This window comes from Stenella coeruleoalba, assembly GCF_951394435.1.
Source record: "Stenella coeruleoalba genome assembly, chromosome: 16".
NCBI lineage: Eukaryota > Metazoa > Chordata > Mammalia > Artiodactyla > Delphinidae > Stenella > Stenella coeruleoalba.
The window spans coordinates 52,034,822-52,061,562 of record NC_137162.1 but is presented as its reverse complement, the minus strand read 5'-3'; the positions used below and the strand labels follow the sequence as shown (position 1 = coordinate 52,061,562).

Sequence of the window (26,741 nt, the reverse complement as noted above, 5' to 3'; positions counted from 1 at the left end):
GAATTATAGGCAAGATCCCAAGGGATGGAGGTGGTGGCAGGGTAGGGGTCAAGATTGAGGGCATTATGCTAAGTGAAGTAAGTCAGACTGAGAAAGACAAATGCTGTATGATATCACTTTTATGTGGAATCCAAAAAATCCAAACTTAAAGAAACAGAGAGTAGAATGGTGGTTGTAATTTCCATCTCTGGAAGGATCCCAATTAAGCGCACAGTAGAAGTAGCAACATGTTTCCTATGCAAAGGCAGCATTAAGGTAAGTCTAGTTCCCACCTGAAGGCACTCTCCAAGCCCTTCTTACACGGAAGGGGGGGATGTGGAGCATCAAGCCACTGCTGCCCTGTCTTTGAACTCTTACGTTTTTTTTTTCTGCTTCTGCCGTGACACAACACAGCAAATGCATAAGCAGGGATTCAACCTAGGCCTGCAGTGCCCATGTAGCTGTGGTGCCCATGCCTTCTTCATGACCCATACAGAGGAGGAAGTGCTTGGATTTCTGAACACTAACGAAGAGGATCCAAATAAGATCTAGGGCTATTAGGGGGGAAAAGAAGCTTTCAACTAAGTAAAGTGAGTGATGTTCATTTCTATGAAGGAATTTGGAGAATCATGTCAATGTTTAGACATGATTTCAAAGCCATAATAGCATGAAAAGGAAATGTGAGAGTAAAAGAAACCCCCAGTGTCAAGCACTGTCTTTATTTTAGTTTTTGTACCCACCTACCTTCTCCCAGTAGCTATCTGACAGTTTCAGTATGTGCTCAAACAATGGGTGTGGGGTGGATGGGTGAGAAGATGAATGGATTCCCGAAAGATATCGCTTCCTAATTGCTCTTGCATTGACTCACAAAAAAGTGACTAACAGCATTTGGCAAGGAGAGACTTGACTATACATACCTTGAAAGAGACTGGGACTCGGAACAGGTGGAGCTGCAGAGGGCTGAAGGACATTCACTGTGGAGCTGGGCTTCTCTGGGTTTTATTTCTGCCTTTCTGTTTATTACCTGTGAAATCCTAAGCATATTGCATGGTCCCCCTGTGCTTCAGTTTCTCTTCTGCAAAATATTTATATCTGATTAATAGGTTTATTCCAAGCATTATTATCACATGTTGACCTCCAAGTTCTGTATTATCCTAAGATTGTCCGTTTCAGCTGTTACAACTAAAAGAGCTAAAGACAAGTTTAGACTACGAGAAGGTCTGATATATAGCAGGGTACTTCATTAGGTATATTGACTGTTAAAGTATTGCAATGATTTTATTCTGGTTGGTAAATAGCCACTGCTCACATCCCCCTGAATAAATTCCCTCCATGACATCCAGGATGTCCTGCACCAGGGCTCCTCAACTTCCTCAGAATTAATCCAGAAACCATAGAGTTAAGATCTGGCCCCACTAGGTTACCTCCAGGACCCTGCTCTAGCTATGAACTGATTTATTCTGATGAGACTTGTCATTTCCATACTGCTTATTAAATATTTTAAATATCACCTCTGTGCATACTTGACAGGCAAGAAATTTGAAACTAGGAGAAAGTTCGTAAGTAAACAAACATGTTTATCAAGAAACAGACTGTTTATTTTTCACCTGAAACCAATGAACATTAAACAAACCCCTGATTATTAGCAATCAGCCTCAGGTGCGTTCACCTGGGCATAGATATGTTTTTCATCATTTAGCTCCAAAAACATTATTATGATACGGAGTTACAAGGTGGTGTTTACCTTATTATGCTTAAGGTATGTGTGTGCCTGTGATGTTGGTGTGATTATCACTCGTGTAACCATTATAATACTTATTCACTCTGAAAGCATGCATTAAGCATCTACTATCTGTCAGGCCCTGGGATAAATTATAAGGATTCAGAGATGACCTTGCCAGGTCCACAGGAACTCAGAGTCTGGTTTGGGAGAAGGGTGGAGAGTAGACATGTAAAGATTTAAATTGCAATTCGGAATGCTTATCCCTGTATTAGAAGGAGGAATGAAGTGTTATTGTAATTTCAAATACTTGTATCCTGAGGACCTGGAGAAGGCTTCAGTAGGAGCTCTCATTTCACATAGGTTATAAACAGTGAGAAATGTTTTGCCAGGCAGAGACCTATTGACTGTATAGGTCAAAGGAATAGGAGATATAAAGTCACAAAGTCATAGAAGGCCTGATCTGTTCCAGTGTTATTGGAGCCCAAGAAACGTGAGAAGAACGCGGGAAAGTGAAGTCCCAGGAAGCCTTTTGAGTTTGGCTTGTGTGGTGAATTGCAGGATGGAGAAGTGTTTGTTAATTTCGTACAATGACCCGAGGGAATTTTAGGTAGCTGGGGCGTGCTATCAAGGTGGGCGTGTCACCTGTTGCCTGCAGAAAACTCTCCCTGGAGCACAGAGAGGGCAGACGGGAGGCTCTTGCTGCACATGCAAGGGTGTCTCACCCAGTGTATGTCACATAAAGGTGCTTCAGGGCAATAAAGATATCACAGAGAATGAACATACCCCAATTTGAAAAGCATTCGTACATGGAAAATCAAAAACCAATTAGAGGGTTGTTTAGGGAGGAGCCTGGTATGGGAAGGAGAGCTGGCTAATTAAGGTCTAAATTGGCGTCTCATTTAAATTCCCTGCTGCACCTGACTTGGAGGAGAGCCTCAGACCAGAAGTCAGTTAGCTGGGGTTCTGTGCTCGAGAAGCTCCGAAGGCCTCTCCGATATAACCTCGATGCTCTCCTTTTTGGAAGCCAAAATTGGCGAGTCCCCTACAGAGTCATGTTCTTTCTTGGGCTGACGGTACTGGAATTTCTCTGTCCATGCTGATGCTGCCATGTAAGTAAAGGAACATCTGAAAAAGCAGGAAGTGGTCCTGCTGGCAGCCAGACGGAGATGTTTCCAAATGAGCAAACGTGCTCTTCCACCAAGCTACTCTGTGACTCTGTCTGGAACCAGACAGACACAACGCCGCTCTGCAGAGTGTCTAAGAATCGCCGTCTTCGGACCAGTGTGAGTAAGTGACTGCTGTTTCTGTCCTCTTAGAGTCCTCTCATGTCCTGGATGTTTAAGCTACGCATTCACAGTAACGTGCCCCTGCTTTTTCTTAAAGGTTAACTCAGCCTATGGGGTAGTCGCCTCACAGTTCAAACTCCCCAGCCAGGCTGTTTTATTAGAAGGAATTAAGTCTCTATGGGGATTTTAAACATCTCATTTCTAAGGAAAAGTCTCTAATGCAGGGTTGGTGTGGGGATATTCTCTGCTTGAAAAAATGAAAGACAAAAGAAAGGAAAACGAAGGGAGTAGCGCCTTGACCTAAACGAGGGAAGCGCCCATGAGAAGAGCCCCTGTGCTTGGCGGTACAACCCAAGGGATTTTGTAGAGAATAACTGTCTAATGGGAATTTATTTTTTGCTTTATGTTTCGCCATCTCCTAGTATGTGCTCTGGATGAAATGTGTAGATGACCGTGAGAGTGTGTGGGGTTCAGGGCGCCCCTCTTCAGAGAGGAGCATGTGCAAAGGCTTTAGGGGATGTGGAATGGGCCGTTTGAACAACTGTAGCCAATGCACTGAAAATGGGGGGTGGGGTGGGACAGGTGTTATGTATGAGATGAGGACAGAGGCAGGGGCTGGGAAGGATTTTGATTTTCTTCATAAGAGGCAGGGATAGCCACTAAATAATCTTCCAAAAGGAAATGAACCATCCTTATGTGTTGTGTACACACTGTGCAAACTGATTGTAATGTGGATGATTCATTTTAGCCTGGCGAGCACGCATGTAGGCAGGCCTATAGTGAGTATTCCAGGTGAGTTAAGATGGAAAGAAGTGGTAGATTCCAGAGATACGTAGGAAGTAGAGTCACCCACTGATATCTCGTGATTCATGTGGAGGGGAGAAGGATGGCTTCTTGGGCTTCTGGCCTGCACAAGGGAATCAGTAGTGTGACATTCGCTGCGCTTGAGAATCCTAAAGGAAGAATAGGTTTGTGGAGGAAGAGCAAGAGTTTCCCACAAGTTAATTTTTAGGTGCCTTTGGCATAACCATCAGGAAGAGAGAGGGAGGCAGATTGAGCTCAGGTGTAACTTTGAGAGTTATTGGCATGTAGGTGATAGCAGGCAGGCTCACCCGAGGCAGCTGGTTCTGAGTTCAGCGTGTCTGAGAATTACCTGGAGAGCTTGTGAAAGCCTCGTCCCTCCACTCGCCTCCAGAGTTTCTGATGCAGCGGATCTGGGGTGGGGCTCATGAATTATCATTGCTCCTGTACACCTAGATAATGCTGATACTGCTGGTCTGAGGACCACACCTGTAGGAGCACTAGCCTAGGGAATAAGTAAAAGTGGGAAAAAAAAAAAAAAGGTCTACGGGTCTATATTGACTGTTAAAGTACTGGAGTGATTTTATTCTGGTTGGTAAATAGCCACTGCTCACATCCCCCTGAATAAATTATCTCCATGACATCCAGGATATCCTGCACCAGGGCTCCTCAGCTTCCTCAGAATTAATCCAGAAACCATAGAGTTAAGATCTGGCCCCACTAGGTTACGTGCAGGACCCTGCTCTAGCTATGAACTGATTTATTCTGATTAGACTTGTCATTTCCATACCGCTTATTAAATATTTTAAATATCACCTCTGTGCATACTTGACAGGCAAGAAATTTGAAACTAGGAGAAAGTTCGTAAGTAAACAAACATGTTTATAAAGAAACAGACTGTTTATATTTCACCTGAAACCATGAACATTGAACAACCCCCGATTATTAGCAATCAGCCTCAGGTGCGTTCACATAGGCATAGATATGTTTTTCATCATTGAGCTCCAAAAACATTATTATGATACGGAGTTACAAGGTGGTGTTCACCTTATTATGCTTAAGGTATGTGTGTGCCTGTGATGTTGGTGTGATTATTACTCGTGTAACCATTATAATACTTATTCACTCTGAAAGCATGCATTAAGCATCTACTGTCTGTCAGGCCCTGGGATAAATTATAAGGATTTAGAGATGACCTTGCCAGGTCCACAGGAACTCAGAGTCTGGTTTGGGAAAAGGGTGGAGAGTAGACATGTAAACATTTAAGTTGCAATTCAGAATGCTTATCCCTGTATTAGAAGGAGGAATGAAGTGTTATTGTAATTTCAAATACTTGTATCCTGAGGACCTGGAGAAGGCTTCAGTAGGAGCTCTCATTTCACAGAGGTTATAAACAGTGAGAAATGTTTTGCCAAGCAGAGACCTATTGACTGTATAGGTCAAAGGAATAGGAGATATAAAGTCACAAAGTCATAGAAGGCCTGATCTGTTCCAGTGTTATTGGAGCCCAAGAAACGTGAGAAGAACGCGGGAAAGTGAAGTCCCAGGAAGCCTTTTGAGTTTGGCTTGTGTGGTGAATTGCAGGATGGAGAAGTGTTTGTTAATTTCATACAATGACACGAGGGAATTTCAGGCAGCTGGGGCGTGCTATCAAGGTGGGCGTGTCACCTGTTGCCTGCAGAAAACTCTCCCTGGAGCACAGAGAGGGCAGACGGCAGGCTCTTGCTACACATGCAAGGGTGTCTCACCCAGTGTATGTCACATAAAGGTGCTTCAGGGCAATAAAGATATCACAGAGAATGAACATATCCCAATTTGAAAAGCATTCGTACATGGAAAATCAAAAACCAATTAGAGGGTTGTTTAGGGAGGAGCCTGGTATGGGAAGGAGAGCTGGCTAATTAAGGTCTAAATTGGCGTCTCATTTAAATTCCCTGCTGCACCTGACTTGGAAGAGAGGCTCCGACCAGAAGTCAGTTAGCTGAGGTTCTGTGCTAGAGAAGCTCCGAAGGCCTCTCCGATATAACCTCGATGCTCTCCTTTTTGGAAGCCAAAATTGGCGAGTCCCCTACAGAGTCATGTTCTTTCTTGGGCTGACGGTACTGGAATTTCTCTGTCCATGCTGATGCTGCCATGTAAGTAAAGGAACATCTGAAAAAGCAGGAAATGGTCCTGCTGGCAGCCAGACGGAGATGTTTCCAAATGAGCAAACGTGCTCTTCCACCAAGCTACTCTGTGACTCTGTTTGGAACCAGACAGACACAACGCCGCTCTGCAGAGTGTCTAAGAATCGCCGTCTTCGGACCAGTGTGAGTAAGTGACTGCTGTTTCTGTCCTCTTAGAGTCCTCTCATGTCCTGGATGTTTAAGCTACGCATTCACAGTAACGTGCCCCTGCTTTTTCTTAAAGGTTAACTCAGCCTATGGGGTAGTTGCCTCACAGTTCAAACTCCCCAGCCAGGCTGTTTTATTAGAAGGAATTAAGTCTCTATGGGGATTTTAAATACCTCATTTCTAAGGAAAAGTCTCTAATGCAGGGTTGGTGTGGAGATATTCTCTGCTTGAAAGAATGAAAGACAAAGAAAGGAAAACGAAGGGAGTAGCGCCTTGACCTAAACGAGGGAAGCGCCCATGAGAAGAGCCCCTGTGCTTGGCGGTACAACCCAAGGGATTTTGTAGAGAATAACTGTCTAATGGGAATTTATTTTTTGCTTTATGTTTCGCCATCTCCTAGTATGTGCTCTGGATGAAATGTGTAGATGACCGTGAGAGTGTGTGGGGTTCAGGGCGCCCCTCTTCAGAGAGGAGCATGTGCAAAGGCTTTAGGGGATGTGGAATGGGCCGTTTGAACAACTGTAGCCAATGCACTGAAAATGGGGGGTGGGGTGGGACAGGTGTTATGTATGAGATGAGGACAGAGGCAGGGGCTGGGAAGGATTTTGATTTTCTTCATAAGAGGCAGGGATAGCCACTAAATAATCTTCCAAAAGGAAATGAACCATCCTTATGTGTTGTGTACACACTGTGCAAACTGATTGTAATGTGGATGATTCATTTTAGCCTGGCGAGCACGCATGTAGGCAGGCCTATAGTGAGTATTCCAGGTGAGTTAAGATGGAAAGAAGTGGTAGATTCCAGAGATACGTAGGAAGTAGAGTCACCCACTGATATCTCGTGATTCATGTGGAGGGGAGAAGGATGGCTTCTTGGGCTTCTGGCCTGCACAAGGGAATCAGTAGTGTGACATTCGCTGCGCTTGAGAATCCTAAAGGAAGAATAGGTTTGTGGAGGAAGAGCAAGAGTTTCCCACAAGTTAATTTTTAGGTGCCTTTGGCATAACCATCAGGAAGAGAGAGGGAGGCAGATTGAGCTCAGGTGTAACTTTGAGAGTTATTGGCATGTAGATGATAGCAGACAGGCTCACCCGAGGCAGCTGGTTCTGAGTTCAGCGTGTCTGAGAATTACCTGGAGAGCTTGTGAAAGCCTCGTCCCTCCACTCGCCTCCAGAGTTTCTGATGCAGCGGATCTGGGGTGGGGCTCATGAATTATCATTGCTCCTGTACACCTAGATAATGCTGATACTGCTGGTCTGAGGACCACACCTGTAGGAGCACTAGCCTAGGGAATAAGTAAAAGTGGAAAAAAAAAAAAAAGGTTTCCGGGAAGCGGTCTAGTGGAACAAGTCAGACTTGGCGTTGGTTCGAGTCCAGAAGCTGCCAACTCAGAGCCATGTGACCTACGGCCAATGACATAAATCTCTAAGAATAAATTTCCTCTATTTGTAAAGTAAAGATAGTAAATAGTAGCATAAATTCATAGTGTTATTTGAAGACTAAAAAGTAGCTAAAGGAAAATGCTTAGAGCCCTACTGAGTATATGTTAGGAGTTATTTAAAAACTGGTCCTTAAGTAATCTAGCTTTTAAATAGAAATTAGATGAGACAGGTGACAAAAACCAAAAAGAAAGGGGAAAGTCAACGTTTTGTGACAGTGGGAGCCAGTGAAAGGTTTCTTATGAAGATGAGATTGACTAAGAGTATTAGATGCTTCTGAGAGTTCAAACAAGATGAGAAAAAAGAAAAATTTCAGGGCTTCCCTGGTGGCGCAGTGGTTGAGATTCCGCCTGCCGATGCAGGGGAGACGGGTTCGTGCCCAGGTCCGGGAAGATCCCACATGCCGCGGAGCAGCTGGGCCCGTGAGCCATGGCCACTGAGCCTGCGCGTCCGGAGCCTGTGCTCCGCAATGGGAGAGGCCACAACAGTGAGAGGCCCGCGTATTGCAAAAAAAAAAAAAAAGAAACATTTCAACATCCATTCGATTTAGAGATTGCTAGTGACATAGACCGGACCATTTCAGTAGAGTGATGTGGGGAGCAGAGATGGTGTTCCAGTGACAGCAGCTGGTATTTTAACTGTTGTCACTGAAAGCAGTTTGTATAGGTATGTGTATGTGTGCAGGCAGAAGGAAATATATTTAGCTTTAGGATAACTGCAGTTCCCCAATAAGTGCACTTCCATTGAACAAGCTATGTCCAATGCAGGTTTACTTAAGCTGGTGCAGTTTTTAAAAGCAAGGTTTCAAACCGGGTGCTTCCCTGGTAGTGCAGTGGTTAAGAATCCGCCTGCCAATGCAGGAGACACGGGTTTGAGCCCTGGTCCGGGAAGATCCCACGTGCCGCGGAGCAACTAAGCCCATGCACCACAACTACTGAGCCTGTGCTCTAGAGCCCGCGAGACACATCTGAGTCTGCGTGCCACAGCTACTGAAGCCAGTGCGCCTAGAGCCCGTGCTCTGCAACAAGAGAAGCCACCGCAGTGAGAAACCTGTGCACCGCAACAAAGAGTAGCCCGCGCTCGCCAAAACTAGAGAGAGCCCACACACAGCAACAAAGACCCAACACAGCCAAAAATAAATAAATAAATAAAATAATTAAAAAAAAAAAAGATTTCAAACCGCAAGGTGGCCCAGGTATGTCACACAAGTTTGGTAAGGGTCCTTTCTACATTTGCTGCAAGAATTGATGGCTCTGGGATACCTCAGGAACTGTCATTTCTCACAGCAGTCCCATGACTCAATTGAACTTGTAAATTCCTTGCCCAACACTCCCTGTTTCTTCCACACCAGCAAAGTGAACAATTGTCTGATCTTTGACAGCGGGGAGAAAGCTATCTCTGCTTTTTGCCAGCTGAGAAATGGTTTTTCCCTTTCAAACACCACTGCATTCTTCTTGCAATTTTCCTTCACCATTAAATATTTTATAACTCAGTCTTATGTCGGTGTACCTTCCTGGGTGCCTGATAAATGGCATATTCTATAGGGGATTTTAAGGTATGGAAGCAGGTTTCATTTACACAGCACTCCGCCCAGGGAAGACCCTGCTGGAGTCGACAACATTATTTATTTATTAGTTTGCTTAAAACAACACAAATTTATTAGCTTAACACAAATTTATTATTTTTTTAGAATTTTTTTTATTGGGGTATAATTGCTTCACAGTACTGTGTTAGTTTCTGTTGCACAACAAAGCAAATCAGCCATATGCATACATATGCCCCCATATCCCCTCCCTCTTGAGCCTCCCTCCCACCCTCCCTATCCTACCCCTCTAGGTCACTGCAAAGCACCGAGCTGATCTCCCTGTACTATGCAGCTGCTTCCCACTAGCTATCTAGTTTACATATGGTAGTTATATATGTCGAGGCTACTCTCACTTCGCCCTCCCACCCCATGTCCTCAAGTCCATTCTCTATGTCTACCTCTTTGATTTCTGCCCTGCAACTAGGTTCATCAGTACCATTTTTTATTTTTAGATTCCATATATATGCATTAGCGTACGGTATTTTTCTCTTTCTGACGTACTTCACTCTGTATGACAGACTCTGGGTCCATCCACCTCACTGCAAATAACTCAATTTCATTTCTTTTTATGGCTGAGTAATATTCCATTGTATATATGTGCTACATCTTCTTTATCCGTTCATCTGTCGATGGGCACTTAGGTTGCTTCCATGTCCTCGCTATTGTAAATAGAGCTGCAATGAACATTGTGGAGCATGTCTCTCTTTGAATTATGGTTTTCTTAGGGTATATGCCCAGTAGTGGGATTGCTGGGTCATATGGTAGTTCTGTTTTTAGTTTTTTAAGTGAACCTCCATACTGTTTTCCATAGTGGTTGTATCAATTTACATTCCCACCAACAGTGCAGGAGGGTTCCGTTTTCACCACACCCTTTCCAGCATTTATTGTTCCTAGATTTTTTTTTTTTTTTTTGTGTGTGGTACGTGTGCCTCTCACTGCTGTGGCCTCTCCCGTTGCAGAGCACAGGCTCCAGACGTGCAGGCTCAGTGGCCATGGCCCACGGGCCCAGCTGCTCCGTGGCATGTGGGATCTTCCCGGACCGGGGCACGAACCCGTGTCCCCTGCATTGGCAGGCGGACTCCCAACCGCTGTGCCGCCAGGGAAGCACTGTTTCTAGATTTTTTGATAATGGCTATTCTGACGTGTGTGAGGTGATACGACATTGTAGTTTTGATTGGCATTTCTCAATAATTAGTGATGTTGAGCATCTTTTCATGTGCCTCTTGGCCATCTGTATGTCTTCCTTGGTGAAATGTCTATTTAGGTCTTCCACCCATTTTTTAACCTGAATTATTTGTTTTTTTGATATTGAGCTCCATGAGCTGTTTGTATATTTTGGAGATTAATCCTTTGTTGTTTCATTTGCAAATATTTTCTCCCATTCTGAGGATTGCCTTTTCATCTTGTTTGTGGTTTCCTTTGCTGTGCAAAAGCTTTGAAGTTTAATTAAGTCCCATTTGTTTATTGTTGTTTATATTTTCGTTACTCAAGGCAGTGGGTCAAAAAAGATTGTTCTGTGGTTATGTCAAAGAGTGTTTTTCCTATGTTTTCCTCTAAGAGTTTTATAGTGTCTTTATTAAATTATTTATCTAAATAATTTATCTAAATTAAGTCTTTAATCCATTTGGAGTTTATTTTTGTGTATGATGTTAATGTGGTGTTCTAATTTCATTCTTTTACATGTAGCTATCCAGTTTTCTCAGCACCACTTATTGAAGAGGCTGTCTTTTCTCTGTTGTATGTTCTTGCCTCCTTTTTTGTAAATTAGATGCCCATATGTGTGTGGGTTTATCTCTGGGTATTCTGTCCTGTACCATTGACCTGTATTTCTGTTTTTGTGCTAGTACCATATTGTCTTGGTTACTGTAGCTTTGTGGTACAGTTTGAAGTTGGGGGACCTGGTTTCTCCAACTCCATCTTTCTTTCTCAAGATAGCTTTGGCTATTCGGGTTTTTTTGTGTTTCCATACAAATTGTAAGACTTTTTGTTCTAATTCTGTGAAGAATGTCATTGGTAGTTTGATAGGGATTTCATTGAATCTGTAGATTGCTTTGGGTAGTATAATCATTTTTCACAATATTGATTTTCCAATCCAAGAACATGGTATATTTCTCCACCTGTTTATGTCATCTTTGATTTTTTCATCAGTGTTTTATAGTTTTCTGAGTACAAGTCTTTTCACCTTCTTATGCAGCTTTATTCTTAGAAATTTTATTCTTTTTGTTGCAGTGGTAAATGGGACTGTTTCCTTAATTTCTCTTCCTGATTTTTCGTTGTTGGTGTATAGGAATGCAAGAGATTTCTGTGCATTAATTTTGTATCCTGCAACCTTACCAAATTCATTGATTAGTTCTAGCAGTTTTCTGGTTGCATCTTTAGGATTTTCTAAGTATAGTATCATGTCATTGGCAAGCAGTGACAGTTTTACTTCTTTTCCAATTTGTATTCCCTTTTATTTATTTTCTTCTCTGATTGCCGTGGCTAGGACTTCCAAAACTATGTTGAATAATAGTGGTGAGAGTGGACATCCTTGTCTTGTTCCTGATCTTAGTGCAAATGCTTTCAGTTTTTCACCATTGTTATGATGCTTGCTGTGGGTTTTTCACATATGGCCTTTATTATGTTGAGGTAAGTTCCCTCTATGCCCATTTTCTGGAGAGTTTTTTTTTTTTTTTTATCATAAATGGGGGTTGAATTTTGTCAGAAGCTTTTTCTGCATCTATTCAGATGATCATATGTTTTTTTTCCCTTAATTTGTTAATGTGGTGTATCACATTGATTTGCATATATTGAAGTATCCTTGCATCACTAGGATGAATCCCACTTGATCATGGGGTCTGATCCTTTTAATGTACTGTTGGATTCTGTTTGCTAGTATTTTATTTAGGATTTTTGCATCTATGTTCATCAGTGATATCTGTCTATAATTTTCTTTTTTTATGATGTTTTTTTCTGGTTTTGGTATCAGGGTGATGGTGGCTTCATAGAATGAACTTGGGAGTGTTTCTCCCTCTGCAATATTTTGGAAGAGTTTGAGAAGTATCCGTGTTAGCTCTTCTCAATGTGTGATAGAATTCACCTGTGAAGCCATCTGGGCCTGGACTTTTGTTCGTTGGAAGATTTTTAATTATGGTTTCAATTTCATTATTTGTGATAGGTCTGTTTATATTTTCTAATTCTTCCTGGTTCCGTCTTGGAAAATTATACCTTTCCAAGAATTTGTCCATATCTTTGTGGTTGTCCATTTTATTGGCATATAGTTGTTTGTAGTAGTCTCTTATAATCCTTTGTATTTCTGCAGTGTCAGTTGTGATTTCTCCCTTTTCATTTCTAATTTTATTGATTTGCATCCTCTCCCTTTTTTCTTGTTGAGTCTGGCTAAGTGTTTATCAATTTTGTTTCTCTTAGAACCAGCTTTTACTTTTATTGATGTTTGCTATCGTTTTCTTCATTTCTGTTTCTTTTATTTCTGCTCTGATCTTTATGATTTCTTTCCTTCTACTGACTTTGGGTTTTCTTCCTCTTTCCCTATTTGTTTTAAGTGTAGGGTTAGATTGTTTATTTGAGATTTTTCTTGTTTCTTGAGGTGAGATTGAGTTGCTGTTAACTTCCTTCTTAGAACTGCTTTGGCTGCATCCCATACGTTTTGGGTTGTCGTATTTTCGTTGTCATTTGTTTCTATGTATTTTTTGATTTCCTCTTTGATTTCTTCAGTGATCTCTTGGTTGTTTCGTAGCACACGGTTTAGCCTCCATGTATTTGTGGGTTTTTTTTTCCTGTAATTGATTTACAGTCTCAGAGCGTTGTGGTCAGAAAAGATGCTTGATATGATTTCAATTTTCTTAAATTTTCTGAGGCTTGACTTGTGACCCAAGATATGATCTATCCTGGAGAATGTTCCATGTGCACTTGAGAAGAAAGTGTATTCTGCCACTTTTGGGTGGAATGTTCTATAAATATCAATTAGATTTATCTGGTCTATTGTGTCATTTAAAGCTTGTGTTTCCTTATTTATTTTCTGTTTGGATGATCTGTCCATTGGTGTGAGTGGGGTGTTAAAGTTCCCTACTATTATTGTGTTACTGTTGATTTCACCTTTCATTGTTGTTAGCATTTGCCTTATGTATTGAGGTGCTCCTATGTTGGGTGCATAAACATTTATAATTGTTATATCTTCTTCTTGGATTGATCCTTTGATCATTATGTAGTGTCCCTTCTTATTTCTTGTAACAGTCTTTATTTTAAAGTCTCTTTTATCTGATATGAGTATTGCTACTCCAGCTTTCTTTTGATTTCCATTTGCATGGAATATCTTTTTCCATCACTTCACTTTCAGTCTGTATGTGTCCCTTGGTCTGAAGTGGGTCTCTTGTAGCCAGCATACATACGGGTCTTGATTTTGTATCCATTCAGCCAGTCTGTGTCTTTTGGTTGGGGCATTTAATCCATTTTCATTGAAGATTATTATTGATATTTATGTTCCTATTCCCTTTTTCTTAATTGTTTTGGGGTTTTTATTGTGGGTCTTCTTCTCTTGTGTTTCGCATTTAGAGAAGTTTCTTTAGCATTTGTTGTAAAGCTGGTTTGGTGGTGCTGAATTCTCTTAACTTTTGTTTGTCTGAAAAGCTTTTGACTTCTCCATCGAATCTGAATGAGATCCTTGCTGTGTAGAGTAATCTTGATTGTAGGTTTTTATCTTTCATCACTTTAAGTATATCCTGCCAGTCCCTTCTGGCCTGCAGTTTCCATTGAAAAATCAGCTGATAACCTTATGGGTATTCCTTTGTATGTTATATTTTTTTTCCCTTGCTGCTTTTAATATTTTTTCTTTGAATTTAACTTTTGTTAGTTTGATTAATATGTGTCTTGGTTTTTCCTAGGGTTTATCCTGTACGGGACTCTTTCTGCTTCCTGGACTTGGGTGACTGTTTCTTTTCTCATGTTAGGGATGTTTTCAACTATAATCTCTTCAAATATTTTTCAGACCCTTTCTTTTTCTCCTCTTCTTCTGGGTCCCCTATAATTCGAATGTTGCTGCATTTAGTGTTGTGTCCCAGTAGTCTCTGAGATCGTCTTCAGTTTTTTTTCATTCTTTATTCTGCTCCTAGGCAGTTATTTCCACCATTTTCCAGCTCACTTATTCATACTTCTGCCTCAGTTATTCTGTTATTGATTCCTTTTAGTGTCTCTTTCATTTCAGTTATTGTGTTGTTCATCTCTGTTTGTTCTTTAGTTCTTCTAGATCTTTGTTAAACATCTCTTGTATTTTCTGAATCCGTGCTTCCTTTCTAGTTTTGAAATTATGGATCATCTTTACTATCATTCCTCTGAATTCTTTTTCAGGTAGATTGCCTATTTTCTCTTCCTTTATTTGGTCTTGTAGATTTTTACCTTGCTCCTTCATCTGTGACATATTTTTTTGCTGTCTCAATTTTTTTTTTTTTTAATGAGTGGGATTGTGTTCCTGTCTTACTGGTTGTTTGGCCTTAGGCTTCCAACACTGGAGTTTGTAAGCTATTGGGTAGGGCTGGGTCTTGGTGCTGAGATGAGGACCTCCGTGAAACCTCAGTCCAGTGAATATTCCTTGGGGTCTGAGGTTTCCTGTTAGTCCAGTGGTTTGGCCTCAGAGCTCCCACCCCAGGGGCTTTAGCTGGACACTGGGCTCAAGAACCAAGATCCTGCAAGCTGCGTGGGGCAGCAAAAAAAAAAAAAAAAAAAAAAAAAGAACAGTAAGGTTAAAAAAAAAATTAGACTAGGAAACTAACAGATATGTTAGAAAGAATATAAAAATAAAAATATAGATGAATCAACATCTGGAAGGTACATCAGTACCACAATAGTAAAAAAGAGGCGGGAAAAGAAGAAAAAGGGGGGCGGGGAGAAAGGCCTTTGCTTTGGGGGGCAGGGCCTAAGTAAGGGCGAGGGTTGGGCTGTGGGCAGGGCCAATGCTCAGGACCCACTGGGTTGTAAAAGGCCCTGGGGGTTGTGGGGTGGTGAGGCTTAGGCTCAAGGGACAGAAGGGAGCCAGGCGTGCCCCTCACTCCTCGTCTCAGAGGGCAGGGGACCTCACCTGGGGTCCCAGCAGGCTCCCCAGACCCGAGTGGGCTGGGCAGTTGCCCTCTGCTCCTCTCCCACTCCTCCCAGAGGGCTCCTGTCACCTGCCTCTCCTGATCTCCCCAGCCTCCCTCCTATGCCCCCAAGGACCCATGCGGCATGGATGGGGCTTTGGGGGGTGGGCGGGTACCGGCTTGGGAGCTCAGCAGGCTCCCTGTGCCCGAGTGGGCCAGGCGATCGTCCTCTGCTTCTCTCTTGCTTTTCCCGGAGAGTCCCTCCTGCCTGCCTCTCCTGATCTCCCCAGCCTCAGGGGTGCCGATCCTGTCTGGCCTCCACTTCTCCTCCCACCTCAGTCCCCCTACATCCTACCGGTTCCTTTTGGGGTTCCTCCCGTCTCCTTCGGCGTCAGAGTCCCCCACCAGCAGCTGGCAGGCGCCCTACTTGTGGGAAGATGCTAACTCCATATCTTCCCACACAGCCATCTTGACTCTGCCTCAACAACCATGTTTAAATAGCTTCTAGCCTGTAAAGGTATTTTGCTAATCCTAAAAGCTTGCATCACCAGATTCTTAACTTAGAGAATTGTCATGTCATGAACTCAGTGGGGGAAGGAAAAAACTGCTTCATGAATCTGACATTTGCAAGTCAGGCATGTGAAGATGGATTTAGGGTCTAAGCTGGGCCTCACCTTTCCTTCCTTAGGTGTTTCTGCTCTTCCTATCTAGAATTCATTTTCCTCTGCCAATTAAATCATGCCCATTCAAGATGTAACTCCAATACCAACCGTTTGGGAAGCCTTTAGAGATAACTATAGCGTGAATTAAGCTCTCCCTTTCTTTGATTATCTACTGCAATTATTATCTGTAATAGCCCATTTAGCACTCTTGTTCCTACAACAAAATCTGTGTTCCCACAGTGTGCAGTGTTGTGCTGGCAACAGAGAAAACCTCTATAAGTAACATTCAGGTTCAAGTCAGTACTTAAGGGGGAAAACCAGTCATTGTTTTAATTCATTAATAAATTAACTTTCATTGCAAAATCTGCAGGGATTTCTGTCTTCCAGCCTTACATTTTCTTCCCGTTTTGCCTTTAATGAATTAACCACCACTAGTTCCCACTGTGCGTTTAATGACTGTACCGATTGCTCACTATATATGCTACATGATGTGGAAAAAATACAGAATTTACAAGCAAAGCTCTCTCCCTGACCTCCCTGGGGAGAGACCAAAACCCATAAAAATATAAGAAAACACATTAAACTACATATAACAAGTGCCAGATGAGCGGTCTGGATAATTGCACAGCCTTTGTGGTCCCAAGTTGAATGGGCACTATTCCTCAAGCCAGCAACTGCACTTCCTTGTCCTGAGACCTTGAACTTTGCTCATGGTGCTTGGAATCCCTATCCTCAGCACTATCTCTGTTCATCTTAAGCCTAACATTCCTTTATCCTTCATGCCATCTCTTTCTGAATATTTTCCCTAATTATTGTTTTTTTCTCTTCCCTTTGCCTCCATTTTGTGGAGTTGATTTTCTGCTCTTCTTATAAAATTCTAAGCACTTTACCTAAAATTGCTTTTGGAACTCATCTCATGGCCTAACTTATAAACATTATTCATATAGGGTTTTTCTTTTATGATGATAAAATGTGCACACTTGACTCTACAGAACATTTAGAAAAACACTCATGTTATAAAAAGATCGTTCTTCTATAAACATCTATTGTGTGCACCTCTGTGTCAGACTGTAAGACTGGATCAGCGATGTTGAAGACCTGCTCCACCCCCACAAGCTCATGGTCCAGTAAGATGGGAGGTTCATGAGCTGACGTGGTGGGAGAGTGATGCCTGATAATGAGGTACTGTGGAGTAAGGGAGAGCCTTGGAAAACAAATGAGAATTCATGGGAATATTTGGCCCCTTCTAGTTTACTTACTTGGACCTTTATCGATGTAATTTTTTGAAGAGAGCAGGGAGCTCTATAACGATTTTATTTACCAGATATCATTCCTAGAAACAGAAGGTGCTCCTTGAATTTTAAAACCATGACAAAAGAGTACCATATACCGTAGCCACCTTAGTGTATTAGACTGTCTTAAAAGTGATGCAGTTTTAAAACATAAACACTGGGTTCTGAATATGTTGGATAAGTTTATAGATGAGAGTTCTACGTCTGATTGTTAAGGTACCCCAAGGATATTTAGGGCCATAAGTTTTATAGTTGGGAGTTAGATCTTATCTGTTATCTCGGTCTCACAAACGTCCCATGTTTCCCCTTCAGAACAAAGCACTCAGCTGGATATATTAGGCCATACTGTGTCACCTTAGGGCACAGAAAGAAAATCAGGATTATACCTTATTTATTTTTATCTCATTTTTACTTATGCTCTATTTTATATGTTTGCAATATATTGTATATGTTAAACATTAAATGTATACATACATGTACTTATAAGCAGATCTATAAATATTGGAGGCTGTTATCCAAAATTATTACCATCTCTTTGGACTGTGTTTGGTTGTAAGTAATAGACAGGCTAACAGTGACTTAGACACACTATACTTATGATTTACCTTACAAAAGTGTGTAGGTGATCTTAGGGTTAGTATAGCAGCCTAGTGATTTCATTAAGGAATTTTTCTATATTTCCACTTACATATTTGGCATGATGCCTTACAAGTGTAAAATTTCACCTCATGGTGAATTTTATTTACCTTTCCCAACACCTCTGTGATTTTAGGTGAGTAGTGCTATATGGGTACTATATAGTGAAATGCATGGGTAAATTCTTAAGATTTCAAATTTATTAATAACTGCATTTTATTTATCTATAGAAGAATCAGGACTAATATTCTGTTGTGTACTGAATCAAGTTACTTAAAATATTTAATAAGGATGTTCTCTTAGAATTTCGTCAAGTCATTGTGAGGGGTAAGCATGTGGATCTTAAATCAATTTTGGGATTCTCTAAGCTATGGAAATAGAAAACGTGAGGGCGTGTTAGACTTGACATCTCTGTACTCCCCCACCTTGGGCCTTTGCAGAGGCGTTTTACTTGGTTCTGATCCTGTGTATTGTGCGCTGATGGATGGTAAAGCAATGGAGAAAGTGGTTGGTAGGATAGGGCGGTAACCACCAGAGACAGTTGTCAGATGGAAACTAATTGATTGTGATTGCTTTGCCATTGTATTGCTCTTGGGGTCTGCAGCTTGTTAAAACCACTGATTATAAAATAAGGATGTCCCTTTTTATGCTGTAGTTTATGTTAATGAAAAGCTGTTTTTAGAGGAATGATCAGTGAATATCAATAAATGGATAATAAGAAACTAAAGGAAAACTTAACTGATCATGAATTAATATACTTCAGAGGTCAGAGTAGTAGTCAACTGTGTGGTGGTTCATATTGAATTTTTGGCTCAGGGCTCTTGAATTTTAAATATTTCCCATAGAAAGAGAGATTGAGTCTGTGTAACTATTTATCACATACTGTCTTGAATAACAAATCTTCCCTGTAGAGGAGATCTTCTGGAAAACAAACAAACAAACAAAAAATGTGTCTGTTTTGCAGAGCCTTTATTTCATGCCAAAGTATTAACAGGCAAATATTTTGAAGTAGAAAAAATGAGTTCCCATTGTATGATCAAGAAAGAAGATTAGAAGTGGATTTTTCAATGCTCACAGTATATGAATAGCATATGAGTAGGGTCTGTGTGAATCTGAAGGCAATGTGATTATTTTGCAATATTTATCAATATTAAAATGACTATACATTATGATATAATGTATAGTCATTTTAATATACAGTCAAATGATATTATACAGTCAAAATGATATACATTAATATACAGTCAAAATGATAACATTAATGTGAAAGTTATGTCTAACTTTTTATTGTAAGATATACATTAACTTTTAGATGATTATAGTGATATCTTTAATGATCATATCTTTCATCAATGGTGTTTAAACTTTAGTGATGTTAGCGTTATCACATTTTATTTTAATTGGGTCATAGTTGTTTTACAATGTTGTGTTAGTTTCTGCTGTACAGTGGAGTTCCCTGTGCTCTACAGCAGGGTCTTATTAGTTATCCGTTTTATACATATTAGTGTATATATGTCAATCCCGGTCTCCCAGTTCATCCCACCCCCACCCCCTGCTTCCCCCCCCACCTTGAGTTATCAGATTTATTGCAGACATTTTTACTGAGCACCAATTCTGATTAAGGCTCAACCTCTGACCTCAAGGAACTTACAGACTAAAACAGATAAAGGTGTAAACAAATGGTTACTTGCAGCATTGAATACAGTGATACAAGTAATAAAAGGTTCTGGAGGACACAAGGGGAAGATGACATAAGCTCTGAAGAATTGCTGGATGTTATCCAGCAAAGAAAAAGATGGTCCAGGAAGAAGGATCAGTATGATGGTTCCTGGTATTGGGGAAATAGGATGATAGTTGGAAATGAAGTTGTGTGTTTTAGGATGCAAGATGAGGCTAGACAGGCAAAATTCTACCTGGTCTATGTTTTTCTTTGCTCTACTTAGGAATTTGGAGTTCTTCCTATGGGAAAGGGGCCCATTGAGGCTTTCTAGGTTTGGGGAGAACATGAGTGAATTTTCTTTCTGGATAATAACTCTCCCCTCCATTCGGATGGTGGGTAGGAAGAGCCTCATTGTGACCTCCATTTAGTAAACTGGTACAGTGGCCCATGCTGTGGAACATTATTATTAATCTATATCCATGTAAAGGAAATAAAAAGAGCTTACATGCTGAATCATGTATCCATCTTTGGCTTTTTAAATATATGTTTCTTGAATAGTGCAATGAAATTGGTGCTAATATTTTAGTTGCTTAAAACTCTGAAAGAAGAACGTCTACATGTTATAACAGATTTTTCATCTAGTAGAGCGTATATGCTTATTATTAGTTTCATATTTAGGAAGCTGATATGATATATAACTTAATTTAAAAAGTGATTATGATTTAAAAAACACATGTTTAAGAGAATGCTAAAAAATGACAGTAATTTAGTCGTGTTAAATATTTACCAGAATCATTCCTCACATTTGAGATTCTGTTTCAGCATTTGGAACATTTGCATTTTAATTACATAATAAAAGGAAAAAATGAAAGAATAATTGGCTTAGCTATTAGCGAATTAACAGCCATAACTTAAAAAAGATAAAAACACACACACACACAGAAACTGACATTGGTTTCCATAGAAGAGTTACAGTATATGTACGTTGATCAGATATTTAATGACGTTTGACAACAGTTACGGGAAGAGAATGTTGTTTCAATCCTTTAATACAACATGTTGCTTAACACTGCAATTAATGAAAGTTGAGATATTTGACTGTAGGGTCATTCAACTTTTACTGGTAATGTGTCCTCTAATGGGACCTGTCTAGAGTGATTCCAGTTGTTAAAATCTTGTGGAGAAATAAGACAGTTGGATCCAGTAGTTGTCTTAGTCCTAGCTGCCATAACAGAATACCATGGACTGGGTGGCTTAAAAACAACAGAAATTTATTTCTCACAGTTCTGGGTGCTGGGAAGCCTAAGATCAAGGTGCCTGTGGATTCAGTGTCTGGTTAGGACTTCCTAGTTCATAGAGGGCTATTTTCTTGCCGTGTCTTCATATGACTAGAATGGGCGAGGGAGCTCTCTAGGGTCTCTTTTATAAGGGTATTAATCCCACTCATGACCCAAAGGCCCCACCTCCTAATACCATCACATTGGGGGTTAGGTTTCAATCTATGAATTCTGGGGGGACGCAAACATTCAGTCTATAAAATGGTCATATCCAGTTGTGTTTTTTCAGTACAGTGAAGGTTCCATCCTGTCTGGCTGGAGTCAGCAGCCATAAGAAGGTCTCAGTGCCCAGGTCCAGCCCAATGACAGGAGCTGGTGGTGTCAGAATGAACTTCTGACAGCCTTTCTCTGTGTTTCTCAACAGATACGACGACATATTCCACGGAGCGGTCTGAGCACTTCAAACCCTGCCGAGACAAGGACCTTGCCTACTGTCTCAATGATGGCGAGTGCTTTGTGATTGAAACCTTGACTGGGTCCCATAAACACTGTCGGTAAGTCACTGCGGCGACTGGCACTGAGGGCAGGTCCTCAGAGAGGCCTGGAGGTGGAAGGGGGTGCTGAGCTCCAGGAATATGCAATGTGATACATGTAGTCCAGTGTTTGAATAGCAGAATCAATAGTTTTAATGTGGGAAGGAACAAGGCTGGTATCTTTAGTATTTGAGGAAGGAAAAATGAATTAAATTAGACAAGATGTTTCACCTGATTAAGTAAAGGAAGGTTTACTTTTATATGTAACGACTTAATAGAAATAATTATTTACTCACTTTAGAAGCCTGTATTTTTGGTGTGGGATTTAGGCACATATACTCAGAAATAATCTCTTCCTGCAGACCTACAGGTTGTGGCGTGGCAAGGAAACTGCTCAGCTAAGATCTAGAGTCTCAATGTTTACTGTGAACCAAACCCCAGAGACTGTAACTGTGTCCAAAGGAAACTGCATCTTATTTCGATTCTGCCCTCGTTTATTAATTTCAGTCCTTTTTTTTTTTTTTTTTAAACACCTCTGATGATGAAATACTCTCCGGCAAGGTGTTGTAAATGAAATCATAGTCCTGTTATAGTCTAGGTAGAGAACAGGGAAAATTCCCAGTGGAGATCAAGAAGGTGTTTAATGGGTTTTTAGAAACAAAAGGTTAGATAACTGCTAAAAATAAAAACAAGTGGAGGTAAATAGTGGTCTTGTAGACACTGTAGCTTTAAGGCTCTGTAGAAGAATCAAATTAGCATCTAAAAAATATTTCCCACCAAGCTTTTATTTCCAGCGCTACCCTGGTAATTTGTTTTTCCTTGCAATTGTATATGCTTCAGTGATCATATATATCTACACCCCTTTCCTTCTCTTTATTTACTCTTCTCATATGACACAGTTATTAAATTAATTATTCCGAATCATGAAGCATGGAAAATTATGACTTTCTTCTCTCGCTCTTGCTATTATAAAACTTTATTCCATGTTGTTTTATTAAGATGGCACAGAGAAATGTGCCTTATAGTTATGAACTTAGAATGTGTCAGCAAATCCTGCCTGGCTCCACAGGCTAGCTTCAGTTCACAGTGGACAGTGACACAGGTTTGGAAGAGCTGATCAGTGATAGTGGCCGATCTCCGTGAGAGCCACTGTGTATCCCGTCGCCTTGCATCACCCTTGACATGGTGGCTTTCATGTGACTTGGGCAGTGCCGTTACATTGACTTCATTTACAAAAGTCACCACCCATTTCTGTCCTCTGAAAACCTGAGTTGGGGATCAAGGGCAGTGGGAATGGTTCCTCCCCCACATTTCTCTGTTCTTGTTATGTTTATTAGATCAATGCAGACACAGGTAGAAAGCACACAGGTAGAAAGCACGCAGGTGACTTGAAGACCTCAAGGGAAAAGCCAAGAATGAGGTACCATTTCAAAGCACGAAGTGCATCCATGCTCTTATTGGTGATCAGCTATGTGTTAATGTTACTTTTGTCAGTCCAGTGGCGTCATATGTGGAAGTGGGCAGTGCCGTCAAATAGGTTTGAATTTATAATTGATGAAGGGATGAATCAGAAGCCTTACCTAAAGCAGTGACTTTTGCGATGGTGTTTTACCCCAGGGAAGTTTCAACTCAGGCCCCACCACTATACGCAGGCAGGTCTGATTCATCATTTCAAAAACTGAGAATGTTGAAAAAACAAAAGAATTCCTATTTGTTTTTAACATACAGCCTCACTATAGTCTCTGTTAAGTTCACAGGTGTATTAGTTTGCTAGGACTGCTGTAACATAGCCCTGCAGATTGGGTGGTGTAAACAACAGAAATATATTTGATCACAGTTTGGGAGTCTAGAAGTCTGAGATCAAGGTGTTGGCAGGGTTGTCTCCTTCTGAGGGCCACGAGGCAAGGATCCCTTTCAGGCCTCTCTCCTTGGCTTGAGGGTGGCCATCTTCTCCCTGTGTCTTTTCATTTTCTTTCCTCTGTACAAGTCTTTATTCAAATTTCCTTTTCTTAAAAGGGCACCTGTCATACTGGATTAAGGTCCACCCTAATGACCCTGTTTTAACTTGATTGCATCTCTAAAGACTCTTTCTCTAAATATGGTCACATTCTGAGGTACTGGAGGTTAGCACTTCAACATTGGTTATTTGGGAGACACAATCCAGTCTATGACAGTAGATCTCAGGTCCAGAAAAATAATTCTTTTCTTTTGCACATATGTACATGTCTGATTTTTTTTAACATAGACAAGCAGAGATATATCTATGTTTTGGCTGGAATGATGTACATGTATAATAATTTGGGCCTGTCTTCATAGTTCATGCATATTTCAGCACAGACAACCTTTTATTTATTTAACATAGAGTCACAACATAGCTAATCATGACAAAAGACCAGCCTAGACAGAACTGGAACTCCAGTAGGTTAATAAGTGCATATAAATCTCCTACTAGTGCATACGAAGAAATCACACATTGTGTGTGTCAGCTATTCATCTCCCAGGCTTTGCTGTGAATAAAAGGCTTACCATTTGTTCTTGCATCAGCCACTTGTAAGAATTCCAGTGTAGTTATTAATAATGTGCCATTTTATACAGTACTCTATTTAAATAGTATGTTTCATTTATTCTCCTCCATTCGACAAATGTTTATTGAACATCTCCTATCACAAAGATACTGTTGAATAAATACATACAGATATGAACTTAGGAATTAAATGGCACTGCGCTTTGTAATGCACTTGGAGTAAGTGAAATACTTCATCTCCAGGAAACCAGGAAAACAAGGGAAATGACTTTCGTGTGATTGGCATGCTACCAGGGCTATCCTTCTGATGCATTACTAACTGGATTCTGTTGCAAGTTAAATAAACCACAAGTTAATAGATCAGAGCAGCAATATTAAGGGGTGTACCTGAATTTAGCTCATTAAATAGTTTGCTTTTTACATGTCTCCAAAGATTAAACATTCAAATCTGAGAGAAGTTAAGATTATATATATATATATATATTTTTAGTATTTTAAAAATAAATTGCAATCCAATTGTGAATTGGATCAAGATATCTTTTCCATGTTGTGAAAAATCGATCGTGCTGAAATGCTTATGTTTCCTTGCCGAGGAAGAATAGTAACAAAGCTACCTAGATCGTCCCTGATAGAGATCCTGAGAGTGTATGCCCCAAAATGTTAAAAGTGCAAATCTCGGGATAAGGGAGGGAGGTTTCATGGTTTTCTGTTGTTATTTTCTCACTCTTTAGTGCATTTTCAGATCTTTCAAAAGACTGTTTATGGTGAGAATAGAAAGTATAGAGCAAGCTGATGAAAATTTAAGAGGAATACCAAGATCATAAAAATAACTGGATAGATTTTAAAGAATAACAAATAGGCAAACTTGGTGTTGCTAAATTTACAATATAATCATTGATTATTGGTTGACTGATTAGGAAACATAGAACCTGGTATGTTGTGGAACTTAGTGTAGAATAAGGAGAGATTCATAAATCGGGGAAAATGAGAGTCTGGTTGTTTGATAAACTTGGTTGACTGTTAGGTAAAACAAAGTTGGAGTTTTACCTCTTCCTTATATACCAAAAGTTGTTCTTAATGAATTTAAGAGTTAATGTAACAAATAAAGTATTAGGGGAAGCAGTAAATAACATGTTTCTTTACATCAGCAATTGAAAGGACCTTTTGAGCAAAAAGCAATGAAAGGAAAAATTAACAGCCTTGACACAACATTGCTTTTTTGATCTGAATATCATAAATCAGAAACAAAATTGAAAGACAGATAAAGTGTCAGTAAACTGTACAACAAATATGGCAAAGAATTGATATTCTGAAGAAGTCATATAGATCAATAAGAGTAACACTAAAATTAAATCTCAATAGGAAAATGGGCAAAAGAGAGGAACATCCTCTTCCCTTGAAAAGGAATCCAAGTAACCCGTAAGCATGAAAAATACTCAGCCTCACAAAAAAATGCAAATTAACTTTTTTTGTTTGCCTATCATATTTAATGATTTTAAAAAGCAGATAGTTTCGTGAGGGTGCAGTAAAAAGCACTGTCTTATTCACTACTTGAGGGAGCGTATTTTGTTAAACATCTTCTGTAGGTGATGTTTCAACATCTTTGAATTCTTTCTAAGAATTCAGCCTACAGAAATGTATATGTAGATTTATTTTTAAGGATGTTTACCACAGGATTTGTAACAGCAAAACAAACGAACGAAGGAAACCTGAATTTAGATGTCTATATAAATTAGAATATATCTACACCTTGGATGAATTCAACGTAACTGGAATTTTCAAAATTTTAAGGATGTGAAAATGCTCATTATATCATATTATGTAGAAAAATCAGAATATAAAATTGTAAAGTTGAACATACGATAGCAATCCAGTTCTGAGAAAAAGCTGAATAAAAAGGCTAATCGGATTTACAGCTATTGTCTTCTTTGAACCTTATGAGTTTTCCAAGATCACTACATTGTACATGTATTTCATTTATGTAACATCTGGTTAAGACGCTTGACCCCTGCTTCTCATCTTTCCATTGAGAAAGATAGCGTCCCTGTCTCTGTTAAATCAAGGTCATTATAATTCACTATTATTAGGCTGATAAGAGGACTTTCAATTAAGCCATTCCAGATTAAACACTATCAAGTCCATTAGAATGTGCCTGTTCCTTTTATTAAAAAAATCATTTATGCTCTTTATAATAATGATTTTCCATGCTGAATTCATGTGTTTTGAAACATAAAAAAAAATGGATTGAGTAATAGGAAGGTACAATGAAGCTGGGTAGGGAAGGAAAGCAAATCACTAGAAACTCCTTGAATCAAAATATCCTGAATAAAAGCAGGATATTCTCTACTATATTTATTTTTATGCCATTTCTAGAAATTTTAAGAACTTTGGGAATGGTGCTATTTGTAGCATATTTCACTAGAGTTGAAAGAGGTAGCCAGTTGTAACTGAAAAGATTGCTAGGCATTTAAATGGGCCAAGTGTGTTTTCAGGCCAAATTAAGTGAAAAGGATGTATCTCTTCTGAATTGAAGTTCATTAAATGTTGTACCAGCCTTGCTGCAAAAATGGATTTTCAAAACGTTGGAAAGGATAGCATTTGAGCTGAATTTGACCTGTGGTGATCATTTTGGAAATCTATCAGGCAATTCATTTGAAGATGCTTGGATCACTTGAAATATGGAACTGCTGGAAAAAGAGGCAAACAGTCCAATAGCAACCACTGCCTGAGGCAATACTTCCATAAAGCGGCTGATGGACTGTGCAGCTAGCTGGGTAAAATGCTCGTAGGAGTTGGTGAGTGGAAGGTGGGGAGCATTTGAAAGGGGAAGAGAGCCCTACCAGGAACTGCTGTTAATCACTGTGTCTAGTTCTGCTTCAGTAGGTTTTGAAATCAAAGTTTCCATGTTTAAGAGACTTGATTGGGCACAATGTAACGATATCCC

At 40.1% G+C, this 26,741-nt stretch overlaps 1 protein-coding gene across 9 annotated transcripts in view; it reads left to right on the top strand.

Annotated features, from left to right (window-relative positions):
- Nucleotides 1-26,741, top strand: part of NRG3 (neuregulin 3) — a 1,065,324-nt gene that overhangs the window by 465,328 nt on the left and 573,255 nt on the right. For all 9 annotated transcript variants that reach the window (XM_079899415.1, XM_079899414.1, XM_079899409.1 and 6 more), the window contains exon 2: nt 21,165-21,294. In XM_079899415.1, the coding sequence (XP_079755541.1) occupies nt 21,165-21,294 (130 nt within the window). The remainder of the gene's footprint in view (nt 1-21,164; nt 21,295-26,741) is intronic.